At 55.4% G+C, this 15,132-nt stretch overlaps 1 protein-coding gene across 4 annotated transcripts in view; it reads right to left on the bottom strand.

Moving 5' to 3' along the window:
- Positions 1-14,921, bottom strand: part of SPOCK2 (SPARC (osteonectin), cwcv and kazal like domains proteoglycan 2) — a 29,934-nt gene extending 15,013 nt beyond the window's left edge. Inside the window, exons 1-3 of one of the 4 annotated variants that reach the window (XM_025396513.1) lie at positions 14,835-14,921; positions 13,981-14,453; positions 12,131-12,804 (exon numbers count right to left, since the gene is read on the bottom strand). In XM_025396513.1, coding sequence (XP_025252298.1) covers positions 12,760-12,804; positions 13,981-14,169 — 234 coding nt within the window. In that variant the 5' untranslated portion in view covers positions 14,170-14,453; positions 14,835-14,921 and the 3' untranslated portion in view covers positions 12,131-12,759. Of the gene's footprint in view, positions 1-12,130; positions 12,805-13,980 lie in introns of those variants that run through there. The other 3 variants (XM_025396511.1, XM_025396512.1, XM_025396510.1) reach the window with 3 other exon arrangements.
- Between the last annotated feature and the right edge of the window lie 211 nt (positions 14,922-15,132).

Below are 15,132 nucleotides of genomic sequence, written 5' to 3'. Positions count from 1 at the left end.
GCAGCAGTGGGCACACAGAACCGTGCCTAAAGGGCTTTGAAATCCCAAGGCCTTCAGGCTTCTGAAGCCTCCCCTGGAAGCTGGCAAGCATCAGAGCAGGCAGGGTGAGGCCTCCTGGACAAAGGCCAGAAGGGGCCAGACCCGAGCAAGCAGTTGGCATCACCACCAAGAAAGACGCGGTGTGCACAGGCATAGACCCAAGTGCATGCTTCTGTGCGTGTGTGCATTTATGCAGACCCAGGTGCACTCATGCAAACTCACAGGTCTGTACTATGTAGCGTGTGTGTGCAGGTGCGTTTGTGTGTATGCACATCCTCATTTATGCACAGGTGGACATATGCACACACGTGTGTAGCTACAGTAGGAAAACAAGGACACTAACAAGGACACTGTTCACCCAGTGCCAGATGGTTTTTATCCAGAAACGAGGTGACAAGACCCACTCTGTGAGCAGCCTCCAGTTTCGCACTCGAGGCTCTCCCTCAGGCTGGCCTTCCTGCCTCTTCCGCAGTGCGAGAGGGAGGCAGCAGGAGACGGGAAGGAGGGAGAGGGTGGGAGGACCACAAACTGCTCCCATGAGGGCCCAGGCCGGCTCTCTCCCTCTCTCTCCTTTCTCTTGCTTTCACCTGCATCCCCGTGTGTTCCTGTGTCCCTTTCTCCTCTGTCTCTCTCACTGAGCCTCTTCCCCACCCCTCTGCTCGGCCCACACCTGGCCCACACATACCTGTCCCAGCAGCCAAGAGTCCCGCAGCCCCTGGGCCCAGGAGCAGACAGAGGATGGCTGCAGAGGTGCTTCCTGGGAGCCTGCGGGGCACCTGGCCTCACACCCACCCCATCCCTGGGGCTTGACCTGAGCACTCCTGAGCCCCTAGGCAAGCTTCCGCGGAGGTACCACTTCCCTCATTTGCTAAAACCAACGAAGCCTTCTCCAGGAGCTCCTCGGGGTGCAGGGGTCCTCTACTGGGGGTCCACCCCACAGAAGATAGAGGGAGGCCAAGAGAGGTGCAGCTGCTGAGGCCATGATGACAAGCGTTGGGGCAAAAGTGGCAACTGGTCTCCATCAGCTGGGGTCTTCCCATCTGTACCCATCATCCCCTGGGGCAAGGGTGGGGACAAGACTGTGCAGGTGACAGGAAATGGCTGGGTTCTGGGAGGGAGGTATGAGCCCTCAACCATACCTGCCCTCAACCAACAAGATCTGTGTGCCCATAACCCACCTGCCCAGAGTGGGAGTACGGAAGGCACCTCCAGCCCCTGGGCATCATCTGAGGCCCCTGATACTTCCATCCTCTGGCCCAACCCTGCTGCCTTAACCTCCAGCCAGGCTGTGAGTGGAATCTTTGGGACTCAGTACACAAAGTGGATTCTCAAAGATCAAGACCAAGAATTTCTGATTAGAAATTTGGGGGAAAGTGGGGATGGGGTGGGAGTTCTAAGAAAGGGACTTCCCCAGCAGCTCCACCATCCCCCACTCCCCTCCTGACTCAGTTGGCAGGGAGGCAGCCCCTTCTGTGCAAAGCACTGCCCCAGGTTCCAGCCTCGGCTTTTTGCCTCTGCTGTGGCCAGGCTGGGTGGGAGGGATGGAGGGGCCCCGGTGGATCTGGATTCCAGGACCCTCACTCTCAGGAGAGCAAAGACAGCCAGCCAAAGAGGGACGAGGAGAGCAGGGCCCTGGGGTCCTGCAGATCCCCAGGCTTCCCCTGACCAGTGCACCTTGGGCAAGCATCCGACCTCAAGGGGCTCAGTGCCTCACGGCACTACTCAAGAGATTAAAGCAGATGGCACCTGTGGGGTGCCTGGGATCCAAGAAGCACTTAACAAATCAAAGCTGAAAAGGCCCCGGACTGTGGGTGGGGAAATGGGGGATAGAGATGCCACATGAGGAACCCCGTAAAAGTGGAGAGGGAGAGGCCACCACGGGGACAGCAGAGACCATAGGCGGTGTGAGGAGAGTCCCCTAGGTGGTCTTGCAGGGAGGAAGGATGAGGAAGTCCTGTGGGCAACTTGGGAGTGGCCACTTTGAGGGCAAAACCCAGGGACACACTGAGGGCCCCTGAGGCCAGGTGTGGGCTGGTGCCACCTTTAAGCTGATAAGAAGGTGTTTGTTGGCAAGTGCGAATAATGCCTTTCAGTGCAGCGTTGGGTGTCTATTTCTGGCACCCCAGTGGGCTCATTAGCAGTTGTGAGAAATAGTCTCATCAGGGCACCTGGGGCTTCTCAGGAAACAGAGGCCCCGTTCTACACCTGAGAGTGCTGGCAGGTGGCTCTGCTGCCAACCTCACCTGGAAAATGGGGATTTGGAAGAGCCCATGGCTTGTATTGCATGGTGCTTAGATATGCTTATCTATCTACCTATCTATATGAGTAAAGCTTTTAATTTAAAAACATTTTTTTTAATAGAGATGGGGGTCTTGCCATGTTGCCCAGGCTGGTCTTGAACTCCTGCGCTCAGGCAATCCTCCTGCCTTAGCCTCCCACAGTGCTGAGATTACATGCGTGAACCACTGTGCCCAGCCTGCATGGTGCTTTTAGAGTAAGTTCTCTCCAGGAATTTGGATGGGTCTGCCTTTTGTCTTCACAGTCCTATGAAGTGGTCAGAGCCAACAGGATCAACACCAGAAGAAAGGAGAAAATGAAGGTTCAGAGAGGAACAGCAACTGGCCAGAGATTGCAAGACAAAAGAGAAACTGAGCCAGGGTTCCCCATCCCCTACTCCCACCCCATAAGTTAGAGTATCTCTCCTTGAGAGAGGATCAGTGTCTGAACTGAGGAGGAGGAGGTAGAGAGAGGACATAGAAGGGGCATTGGACCAGGAGTCCACTTTCAGCCTGGCCCACGGCGTGTCCTCAAACAAGTCACTTCCTTACTGTGCCATGAGGACCTCAGTGGTGACTGTGCCTTAGAATCAGCCGAGGAGCTCTTTATTTTTATTTATTTATTGAGACAGGGTCTTGCTCTGTCACCCAGGCAGGAGTGCAGTGGCACGATCATAGCTCACTGTAGCCTCAAACTCCCAGGCTCAAGCGATCCTCCTGCCTTGCAAGTACCTGGGACCACGGGCATGTGCCACCATGCCTGTCTAACTTTTGGTGTGGTTTTTTTCATAAAGATAGGGTCTTGATATGCTGCCCAGGCTGATCTCCAACTCCTGGGCTCAAGTGATCCTCCTGCCTCAGCCCCCCAAAGCACTGGGGTTACAGGCATGAGCCACCGTGCCCTTCCCCGAGGAGCTTTTTAAATCTTCCAGCACCCACGTGCTACCTGAGACTTCTGGAATCCCATGGGCAAGACCCAGCTTGGGCCAGGCTTCTGCGCTGGCTCTAGGCAGGCAGCTTAGAGACCACTGAGCCAGCCATGAGGCCTCAGGTCCCTCCCGCTCTGTGCTTATGTCTAACACTTTGCTGATGTTCTTGGGTGCCTTCACCCCAAACACGGGGCCTCTGGGATGAAAAAGAGCAGCCGTTCTTCCTCCCTCCGAGGGTGCCTCACACAAAGCAATACAAGGTGCGCTGAGGAACAGGCTGGTCCGGGGAGAACCCAGGCTCCTGCTTCCCATTCCAGGCCTGTTCCTGCAGCAGGCTCACAGTGCCACCCTTGCCAACCCAAAGACTGTCCTGCCCCTTCCCCTCCCAAATCCCTCTTGCCTGCCCTCCCTGCCCTCCACCCACTGGCCTGGACCACCCCAACCCGAACAACTGCAGCGCCTCCTGAGGGTCTCCCTCCTCCCACGATCTTCCACATGGCTGTGGCCACCCAGATCCTTCCAGAACACAATTCTGACCCGGTCTCTCCCTCCTTGAAACTGAATATACAGTTTGATCTCATTTTGGGGAAAAAGAAAGTGAGTAGGTGAAAAGGATTTACACCAAAATGGTAATAGTCATTTCCTCTGCTGGGTAGGAATACAGAGAATTCTGACATCTTTCTGCTTTTCCCCAACTTTCCCCAAAATTTCTGCAATGAACATATATTACTTTGTAATAAAGGGAAAAAACATAATCATAATCATAATAAATATAAATAATAAAATAAAATAAATTCTAAAAATAATAAAAAATATCATAAGTATTATATTTTGAAAGCCCTTCACGGGTTCCCTGTCACCTACAGAAGAAATTCCATCTTCTCTTGATCTCTCCCTGGCTACCCCGGCTCCAGGTCCCTCCTGCAAGGTTCCAGCATGGCCAGCACAGCCTTCGCCATCTGGAATGCCAGTTCATGTCAGCCCCAGAATTTCTACTCATCTCCCAAAACCCAGCTCGGCCATCATCTTCCCGAGCCCCACTCCTTATCCTTCAGGCCAGCTGCGCCTCACAGAAGTCTACCATTGCTCCAGTGACACCAGGCAATGTCGCCTCTGCCTCACTCCGCCCTAGTTAGATGGCCAGTTCCTTGGATGCCCTCCTTGAGGGCAGAGATCATGTAAATTTCTTCTCTCTATGCCCAGCATCTAGTAATACACACTCCTAACACTGGCTGACATCTTTACAGCAATTACCACGTGGCAAGCATTATGCTAAACATTTTACTTTCATTGGCTTGTTTCCTCTTCACAACAACTCTAAGAAACATTACTATTATTATCTCCATGTCTCAGATGATAAAATTGAGGCTCAGAGAGGTTAAGTGACTTATGCAGGGTCACACAGCAATTGCAAAGGAGAAGAGTGCTGCACCCAGAACTGTGATTCCAGAATCCATGCCTCTAACCAGTACTCCATGAATGTTAGCTGATGAAAAAAGTTCCAGGCCAGGGGCGGGTCCCAGGAGGCCCAATCCCAGCCCACAGGTGGTTTCTCCTACCACACCAACTCAGCTTCAAGCCCTAGGCAGGGAGTTTTGCAGTTAGGAGGGGAGGGTCTGGCGGTGGAAGAGGAAGACACCTGGGGGCCCCCGTTCTCCAGGCATTTTTCAGAAACCCCTTCACACGACCCCTGGTTTGACTGGTTTGGAGCTAACCCATCTCCAGCTTTGATCTCTGCAGCTCAGCTCAGTTGCCATGGAGACGGTGCCCACTGCGCCAAGCTGGGGGAGACAGCAGTGAGTGCGCAAGCCTAGTCAGGCTTAGGGGGCACATGCTGGGTGTTTCCAAGTGCTGTTTACTTCCTGTCATTTTAATTAGCACCCAAATCACCCGCTCACTTCACAGCTTGAATTAACCCAATCTCTCCCAGCTTCTCCATCTGGTGGGAAGCTTGGGGCCCAGCAGCGCATCAGCAAAGAAGAGCAGCCCTCCAGACCCTGGCTTATGGGGTCAAGATCCACCTGCTTCTTTGCAGCACAGTGTGACAGGGAGACCTTACCCCCTACGCCCCTCACCACCAAGGACTCGGGGGCCTGGGCTCCTGCTTGGTCTTGCCACTGACTGCCAGCAAGTGAGTTGCTTCCCTTGCTGGACTGGCTTCCTTGGCTGCAAAATAAGGAAGACCCCCTTGCCTTCCCCTCTGAGCTACAGAAGAACCCGAGCAATCATGTCTGCAAGGGCACTTTGTGAACTGAAGCTCTGTACTTTCAAAACACACAAGACAGGACACCTGAACCCCGGGTTCTCTGGCACACACACGGGGAGCGTAGGGGCAGGGCTGGGCAGAGGCTCTGTAGAATCTCAGTGTTACAAGGGGCCTCAATATGGATGTCTGACATTGTCTCCACTTGCCACACAGCCAGAAGCACAGCAAGAGGACGGAAAGAAGACGGTCATCATAAGACTGAATACACTACAACTTCCCTAACCTTGTTACGGCATTTCTTCATTTTTTAATAGACCAAGAATCTCTAAAAATGGAAGTGGGCCAGGCCTGGCTCAGCATCTGAGAGGCCCTGTACCTGCCATTATTTTGACCTCATTCCTCAGGCAAGGGAGCCTGTGATGGAGGCCAGTCCACCGAAGAAGGCCCAGGACTGGAAAGAAGCTGGCCTCTGTGGCCTTCTCCTGCCCTCCCTGGAAACAGCCACAGGGCACAGAGAGAAGGACCCAGAAAAGAGCGAGGCGGGGCCCAGTGGCGACACCTGGGATCCTCCCCTGCTGAGGATTAACACTCCATCACACACCCGGGAGAGGGCACTTGGGGAGGCAGCGTCCCTGCGAGGGGGTGGGGGTGGCTGGGCAGGGGGGTGGGGGGCAGAGGGGCCAGATATAAATACTTGCCCCTCTCTTGGAGGCGGCGGCAGAGGCTGTGTTAGGCCTGGATAAACAGAAGGAGACAGGCATCTAGAAGACTCCAGCCTCCCACCTCCTCTGCCCTCAGAGGAATTTCCTTGGAGGGCAAAAATGTGCTTATCATCACTCCCCGCATGCCAGGAGCCGGGCTGGGCCTGGGCTCAGGTATGCCTGTGCCAACACCCACCTGATGCCCGGGGCCTGACCTCCCTGCTGGTCCAGTGGCATTTTGGTGGTTGCCCTAGTCCTTGGTCCCTGCCCCAATAGTCCATAAAGGGCAGAGAACAGTGGGAGGAGTGAGAGGCCCGGGGCTGTGTTCTGAGCTGCCTCAGGACCCTGGCTTCCCTTCTGGAACATGGGGATGGGGGTCAGAATTCAAGCCCCAGGGAGGTCTGAGGGAGACCCCAGGGCTGGAGCTGAGCCACAGGCCATGGTGCAGGGGAAGAGCCCCGGGCCGCAAGAGGAGCGGTGTCGCAGGTGCCTGCCCTTTCTCTGGCCCTGTTTCTTTTTTTTTTTTTTTCTGCCCTTTCTCTGGCCCTGTTTCTCTTTTTTTTTTTTTTTTTTTTGAGACGGAGTCTCGCTCAGTCACCCAGGCTGGAGTGCAGTGGCCAGATCTCAGCTCACTGCAAGCTCCACCTCCCGGGTTTACGCCATTCTCCTGCCTCAGCCTCCTGAGTAGCTGGGACTACAGGCGCCCGCCACCTCGCCCAGCTAGTTTTTTGTATTTTTTAGTAGAGACGGGGTTTCACCGTGTTAGCCAGGATGGTCTCCATCTCCCGACCTCGTGATCTGCCCGTCTCAGCCTCCCAAAGTGCTGGGATTACAGGCTTGAGCCACCGCGCCCGGCTGGCCCTGTTTCTTTACCTGTGAAATGTGGGGCTCAGTGCTTCTGAGCCTCCAGGATTCTGCTCCCCCAGTTCTTCCAAACTGAGAACTTGGAGATTAGTAGAATAGGAGCCTGAATGATTTCAGACTCTTTGCGTCCTCTGCCCTATGCCAGGGGACAAGGGGTCAGGGAAGGAGCGAGCTGTTTGCATCCAGGCAGAGGTAAGACACCAGCGGGGTCTGGCTTACCCTTCTGTACAGGGCAGCCTTGACAGATTGGCAGGTGTCAGGGCAGAGAGCAGGAAGGGGCTGCACACCCCGCCCTACAGAAGCTGTTCTCTACCCAAGGGAGCCCTGTCCCCACCATCCACATGTCTGATAGGTGACTGGCACACTCTTTGGGCATAATAAGGTGTGGGAGTGGGGAAGAGGCTCAGAGCACCCTCTCCACAGGAGACTGGCTGCAGCCAGGGACAGGCACAGAGGGCTGAAGGACAGGGAGACCCGGGGACAGTCGTCCTTCATTTATCATTCACTCCCTTATCCCACAAATGAATCACTGAAATTCAGGGAGCTGAGCGTGTTGCTGTGTTTGTCCCAATGTTTTGGGGTTCAGGAAGAGGAAGAGATCTCCCCAAATCACCAGCACAGTCAGACCAGCACCCCAGCCCCTCTTTATTTGAACCCACAGCACTGCTAGTTGGAGAGGAGAGGGAGGGGTGCAGAGAATGTGCTGGATGAGATCCTGTCTGGCTCTAACATGCCACAGTGCACACGTTTACATTGAGCACCTACTGTGTGCCAAACACCCCATGCAATGCTCTGGGGATGGGGTGGTAAGCTACGCAAGGCAGTCTGTTCCCAGACCCTGTCCTCAGGGGATTACGATGGGAGGAATGTGACAAACATACATTACAAATACCAGCAGAAGGACTCGGAAGATACAGCCCGCAGTTTAAGTGATGCTATGAGGTGGCATCTAAACCTGTGCCAAATGAGTTATGGCCAATAAATGCTGCAGGAACCCCAAGGAAGGAGCCACACCTGCAACTGGATGCTGGCCAAGCCCTTGGGCGGTCAGAGGCTGGCACACTTCAAGAGCCACAGCCGGGCCAGGTCTGCACACTGAGGCTGGGCACAGTGGTATCTAAATTCTGTATCCAGGCCTAGGCCTGGGCATACATTTTTCCCATCCGCAACTCTAAGAAGACCCACATTGCTCCTGCAAGGAGACGCAGAGATGGCGTTGTAGACTGCATGTTTGTGTTCCCCCAAACCCAAATGCTGAAATCCTGACCTCCAATGGGAGTTGATTAGGAGGCGGGGTCTTGGGGGGGTAGATTCAGTCTAGGTAAGCCATCAGGGTAGGGCCCTCATCGGGGTCTGTTTAAGAGGCTAGAGGCTGGCATGGTGGCTCATGTCTGTAATCCTAGCACTTTGGGAGGTGGAAGGGGGTGGATTGCTTGAGTCCAGGAGTTCAAGACCAGCCTGGGCAACATGGTGAAACCCCCTATCTACAAAAAATACAAAAATTAGCCAGGCGTGGTGGTGTGTGCCTGTGATCCCAGCTACTTGGGAGGCTGAGGTGGGAGGATCGCTTGAGTCTAGGAGGTGGAGGTTGCAGTGAGCCAGGACTGCATCACTGCACTCCAACCTGGGTGACAGAGTGAGACCCTGTCTCAAAAAAAAAAAAAGGAAGAGGCTACATAGAGCTCATGCTCTCTCTCTCTCTGCCATGTGAGGCTATAATGAGAAAAGTGTAAGCCAGGAAGAGGGCCCTCATCAAACACCAAGTCTGCCAGCATCCTGATCTTAGACTTCCTGGCCTCCAGAAGTGTGAGGATAAAATAAATCTCTGTTGTTTAAGCCACCCCATCTCTGGTATCTTGTTACAGCAGCCCACGCTAACTAGCTAACTAAGAGAGATGATACGTGCGTCCTCAGCCTGGTGCTTGCCCCAAGATGCCATTAGGCCCCATTTCTCAGGTTTCTTGGTCTCCAGCTAATATACACCCTCCCCTAATCTGGTCACAGGTACTTTCTCTGGAAAAAAAAAGAGAATCTCTTCCTTAAACCCAAAGACTTGCTGCCCAGCCTGTGGCGGTGGTGTGGTAGGATAGGCAGGGTATACCTGTGGGTGGCCAGGCCATTTCCAGGCTCTTCCTGGAGTCACAGCATGCTAAAGCCTCTGTAGATGATTTGGTTTCGCCTCCCCACTAAACCACCAGGAAAATCAAGGCCCAGAAAGGTGAAGTGGCTGCCCTAAGGTCACAACTAGTTCTATCCCCTCACTGGGAAGATGAGCAGAGCACTCTCTCTGGCCCTTGGGACTCAGGGTAGGACAGAGCTCTTCTGTGCTCCAGGTAGCCTTCTGACCTCTTCGAGAAGGGGAGGGGAGGGTGCTGGCTTCCCATCCTCTCAGGCTGCTGCAAGACTGGAGTAGCATACGACAGCCTCTCCAGGCAAAGAGGGCTCTTCTCTCCCTCTCTTCCCAGGCTTGGAGTCTGGCTGGGTGTTCAAGAGCCCATCGCTCTGCTGACACTGCTCCAATTAGAAGCCGGGGTGGAGGGGAGGTCAGGGAAAGGCCCACCCTTCCATTCTCAAATCCCAATTGTTGTTGTTGTTATATGTTTTGTTTTGTTTTTAGTCACTTTATCTGGCAGAGGACCCAAACCCCAATTATGAAATCCATCCTGACCCACTTTTGGGTTCTTCTCACACACCCACACTTACCCACAGACATTGGCGCAGCACATCCCCACACTCACGCTGGTTTAGGTGTGTGGGGTGGGAAGCAGGGAGGGGTGGTCAGGAGGGAGCCCCTTTGTGGCTACTTGCTACTTGCCTTTTTGGTGTTCCTAAACACATGAGACTCATATGTAGCCAGCAGGTAACAATATCCCTGGACCAGACTCCAGGATCATGATGAAGTCCCTGGCATCCAGGAAGTGCTCAGATCTGCAGTGAATGAGTGACAGTGAACGTGCAGTAACGTCTTTCTCACAGGGACAGGCATGGTGTGGGCCAGCCCCAGAAATGAGGACCCATCTGGTGGTTTTTACATCGGGAAGGAGCATAGTACCTGCCCTGGAAGCCCTCCAGCCCCCTGACAAAGTGCCTTCAGGCTTATGCGTCCCTTTTAGTTTCCTAGTCTGAAACCGAAGCTCAGAGGGGTTATGTGATGTGCCCGGTATCCTGGGGCCAGTCAGTGGCAGAGTCTGAACCTGCACCCAGGCCAGAGCTGTCCCAGCACACTGCACCCCAGCCCCTCCTGGGTGGAGAGCTGCCTCTGGAGTGTTGCTAGGCCTGGGTGGGGAGCAGGCTATGGGAAGGCTGCTGGAGACACTGGGGGCTTTGGCCCACCTTCCTAGGAGGTGACACTCCTACTCAGGGTATCCTTGAAGACTCAGAGGACACGAGCCAGGGTAGACTTTGTTCTTCAGGATAGACCCTTCCTTCTCACTTTTTCTAAGGGTGAGCCCTAGAATTCCCTGAAAAGCAAAATTAAGTGAGATGACTTGGATTCAAATCTCAGCTCTGCTACTTACTAGCTATTTGACCTTTGGGTAAGTTACTTCTGTGTGCCTCAGTTTCTACAACCATAAAATGGTAGTCTGTAAAGTAACAATAACTATCTCCCAGGTCGTCGACAGGCACAAGAGACCACTCAAATTAAAGTGCTTTCCGTAGGGACTGGCAGACATGAGTGCTCACTGCACCAGAGACTCAACTTTTATGAACTGTGCGCCTCCTGGGTGCCAAGCACTGTGCAAGACACTCATAAATATAATGAAAACTTCGTAGAAGTGGAGTACAAAGTAGAGAAGAACCAAGAAGAAAGAGAATAGTCAGTTCTTCATAGCCAAGCTCTGTGGAGCCTGCCCTGAAGAATGCTGTGTAATGGACCTGTCTCCTCCAAGTGTCCATCCCTCTAGGCCCTAGATGCTTTGTTCCAAAGACCTGCATTAAATTCCACCCAGTTGTGCAGGGAGTGAATTGGGAGGTAGGAGCATCGGGCAGCAGGGCTTGGAAAAGCCCAGGACTGCCCAGGGCAGGGCATGGCTAGATCTGTGGGCCAGGGAGCCAGGTGGAGTCCACAACCTCCCTGCTCCTCTGCCAGAATCCCCTCCTCCCTGGCAGTTGGGCACCTAGCATTAGAAGAGATCTAGCCAGGCGCAGGCTGTGAAAGCCCTGAGCCCACTGGAGGGGAGGATTACTCAACTGGTAAATCCTGCCTTCCCTATAATCCTGGTGCTCAGAGAAAGATGCTAAGCTGCGCTCCCTCTCAACCAGCTCTGGCCAATTCCAAAGTGGAGCAACTCCTCAAGTTTTCTTGCTCTTCTTTATTCTCCTGACCCTTTCAACATGATTCCCTCAACTTCCCCCTTCAGTTCTGTCCACATCATTTAATGAGGCATTTCCCTCCCAATCCTGTTGCCTGAGAGTATCCCACTCCTCCTGCTTGCCTCCACCCTACTAGGGCAAATGAGGGGCCCTGTACCATTATGGGGTTATGAACAAAGTCCCAGTTCAACCTTGCAACCCCTTAAGGGGTTCAAATGAAATTCCCATCTCTCCTTTGAGGAACCAAGGAGCATATTTTCCAAAGAGCTGGCCTAATGGAAATATAAAGCCCATTGCTACTGGGCCCAGTTAGAGTGCCTTCAGCCCTTAGGCAGGAAGTAGGGCTTCTTCTGGCAGAAGAGGAATACGTTTCTAGTGCTGGTGGGGACCCTGTATACTGTCTGTGCACTGCACAACTTCAGGGGGCGACATTTCTATTGTGACACCCCTAGAGTTATGCAATGCAGTGGCTCTGAGCTAGCAGCCTCCTTCCTGCCTTTCTGCAGAGGCTGTCAACAGATCCCCAGGGCCAGGCCCTCCTGCCCAGCCTTCTTTGTCCTACTTCTCTCCCTGACCCTGTCCTCCTGCAGCCAGGACTACCTTCAATGGGGTTTTAGAGGACATCTGCCCTACAAAAGCCTGAGGCTACCAAAATCAACACACGCCTAAAGCTTTCCCATAAATCTTATATGTGCAAGTCCTGAAGACTTTCAAATCTAGTGCCCTTCTTCTGATGAGCATGGGAGGAAGGGGGAAGTGGTTGGCACCAATACAGGGAGACAGGTGGGCAGCCCAGTGCCATGGGGTCAAGCAGTAAGTCATTTATTCTCACCCACTGAGCTGGCTATTAGAAGCAGGTGGAAGAAGGGAGGTGGGGAGGAATCTTTTATTTTAAACCTTTCCTATTCTGATTAAGCATCTCTTTTCCCTCTGACCTTCACTGGTCTCATTTTGGCAGATCAAACAGCCAGTGAGTCGGAGGGAGGCCCAGGCCAGTGACACATGGATTCCGGATGGGCCGGCCTGCTGCCACCCCCTCGCTGCTGCGGCCAGGCTGCTGCCCAGGAGGCGGCAGGAGACTGCGGCTCATCTGCGCCAGGCCTGCAGGTGCCTCGGGAAGGCCTCGCGGGGCTCAAGGCTCCTGCGGCTGAACAGGTCGCAAGTGGGGCGAAGGCGGAGATCAGCAGCCCATCGGGGGCCCGGCCACTCAGCCTGGAGACCTGGCTACCCGTGGTTCCTGCTGTCCTCTGTGAATTACAACCTGCCAGTTTGACTTTGGGGAGAAACAGTCACTTGTCTGACGGTAACAAAAAGATCCAAATCTCTGCCTCTTCCCATTGCTTGGCTGGACAGCCTATGAAGCAAGTGTGTTTTAAACAAATTTCCAAGGAACTTGTGGATGCACACAGTTTAAGAGAAAACCGGAGAGGTCATGGTGTGGCCTGCGTTGTACTGGGTGGGTCGGACGACGGAATCTGGGGAAGCAGGAGTAAGGACCGGGGTCCTAGAAGAGGTTTTCTGGGGTCAGGGCGATGGTGAGCACCAGGTCGCCAGGAGCAGCCGGCGTCGCCTCTGGCGCATCCGGGCCCATCCCCCCACAGCACCCCCAACGATCTCGGGGTCCAGCCACACCCTCCGCCCGCCCTGCCTCACCCCTGCTTCCCCAGCCCACAACCCGGCCCGGCCCGGAGGAAGGACCTGGCCCGCCAGGCCGCCGCCTGCGACTTCCCCTCCGATCCACAGGTGCCGGTAAACAAAAGTGCCGCAGCCGCCCCCCCCCGCCCCCACCCCGCGGAGTTCGGCCCAAGGTTACGCAGGGGTTCGGGCGGCGCCCGCCGGGGGCCCCCAGACCCAGCTTCTGGGCTCTCCCGGGCTTCTCAAGCCCACCGGGTCGGGAGCCTTCCTGCGGCTCCGAGCTGCTCCCCTCGCTCCGAGCTGGGTTCCCCCCTGAAAGATTGGTCCAGGAAAACCCTCCTGGGTCCTCGCGCGCCCTTCTGCACGGGAACCCCAGCCCACCCCCGTATAGACACGCCTTCCATCATCTCGCCTAGGAAGGCTGCTGGGACCCCAGACCCAGAGCCCCGGCCACACTCCCGTCCCCTGCTGCCCCCTCCCGCAAAGCCCACGGTGGGAACAGAGGGCACCGCGCGAGCCGATGCCACCCTCACTGCCGGCCCCACCCAGACCTGCCGGTGCTGCAGTGCCCCGTATGTGCAGCCTGCAGCATCCCCGTGGCTGGGACAGGCCCGGGGGCGGCTCGCACAACGCAGCGGGGGAGCGGGTCGGGGTCCAGCAGCAGCCAGAGCCCGGGTTCCCCCGGCCCCGCACCCCTTCCCGCTCCCGGCCCGCAGGGGCGACCCCGGAGAGCGCGCCCCCGGATTGTCGGGCGGGTGTGGGGCTGAGAGCCCCGGGGCTGGGGGGTCCCAGGGCCGCCGGCCAGGGCCACAGGGACAGGGGAGGGGCGCCAGGCTGTGACCCCCCCATACTGTTTACTCTCCATGTAATTAGCCGGCCGGGCTGCAGAGCCTTGGGCTGCGACGTGCGGCGGCCACTCCCGCAGATCCTGGAGCTCACTCCCCTAACCCGCAACCGGAGCTCACTCCCCTAACCTGCAACCCCGGGCCTCTGCCCGGGTGGCCCTGCGGACTCACGTCTCGGAAGCGGTTCCAGTGCTTGATCTTGCCGCTGTACTGAGAGATGGACGACAGCCATTGCTCGTCCTCCATGAAATTGCCAGGGGTCTCGCCCTCCTTGAGACCCTTGGCGTCACCTTCGGCCAGGGCTGCCGCGGTCAGGAGCAGCAACGGCAGCACCAGTCGCCCGCAGCCCGGGGCGCGCATCGTGGTCCGGGTTCTACCTGGGGGTCTTGACTTCTGCAGTATTTTAATGTCCTTCCTCCCACCCCGCTGCTGGTGAAGAGCACGCGGCTGTCCTCAGCCCTCCTCCCGCGGTCTGCGTCCGGTGACTGGCGGAGAGTGGGTCGCGGCTGAAATGTGACCTGGTTAGGAGATGCACTTGTCTGAAAAAGCCCAGCACTGGACGCGGAGAGGAAGACAGAATCAGAGAGGCTGCGCCAGCAGGGGCTGTAACTGTAGCATCAGCATCACGTTTGACATCATCATACCTGGTTTAAAAAAAAAAAAAAAAAAAAAAAAAAGAGTGGGTAGATTTCAAAGCGAAGCGCTCTCTGGATGAGAGCGCCAAACGCCAGCCAGCCGCAGCGGGGCCCAGCCCAGCCTGGCACACAGGGAGTTGCAGACCAAGAAATCAGAATCCCGAAATGTCCCTGAGCTCCCTCCAAGGATGGAGAGCAAGAAGGGCCCCAGGATCTCCCCGGGGAAGATGGGATGGGGGAAAGGGCGCAAAACTCTCCGGTTACAAAGCCAGCCAGGCTCAGGTGTCAGAAAGGGAATTTGGCCAGACACCGTTTTTCTCCCCTTGCCTCCCACCCGCAGGGGCCTGCGCCACAACCCTGACAGCTGGCTTCCTGGAGTTATGGCTCTACCGTAATGGGTGGCTTCGTTAAAACAAAAGCCGTATAACAACTGGCTGCTCAGAACCATTGCTCCCCAGCGGCACCGCGTTGCGCGAGGCAAGGCCTGAGCACTGAGTGGCTGGTGAAACAGAGGCAGATGTCCTCCTCCCCAAGCAGCTGTTTAGGGGCTGTCACCCTTTTTGTTAGCTCTTCCTAGGACAACCCTAAAAGGCAAATGTCTGACCATTTCATCTGCCTTGGAGGCTGCAAATTTGGAAAAGGCATATTTGCTTATGGTTTTTTGACTTTAAGTTAGTTTGAATGAGCC

Source organism: Theropithecus gelada, chromosome 9 (genome assembly GCF_003255815.1).
Source record: "Theropithecus gelada isolate Dixy chromosome 9, Tgel_1.0, whole genome shotgun sequence".
NCBI classification, from domain to species: domain Eukaryota; kingdom Metazoa; phylum Chordata; class Mammalia; order Primates; family Cercopithecidae; genus Theropithecus; species Theropithecus gelada.
The sequence above is the reverse complement of the archived record's forward strand: the minus strand, read 5'-3'. Positions and strand labels throughout refer to the sequence as shown.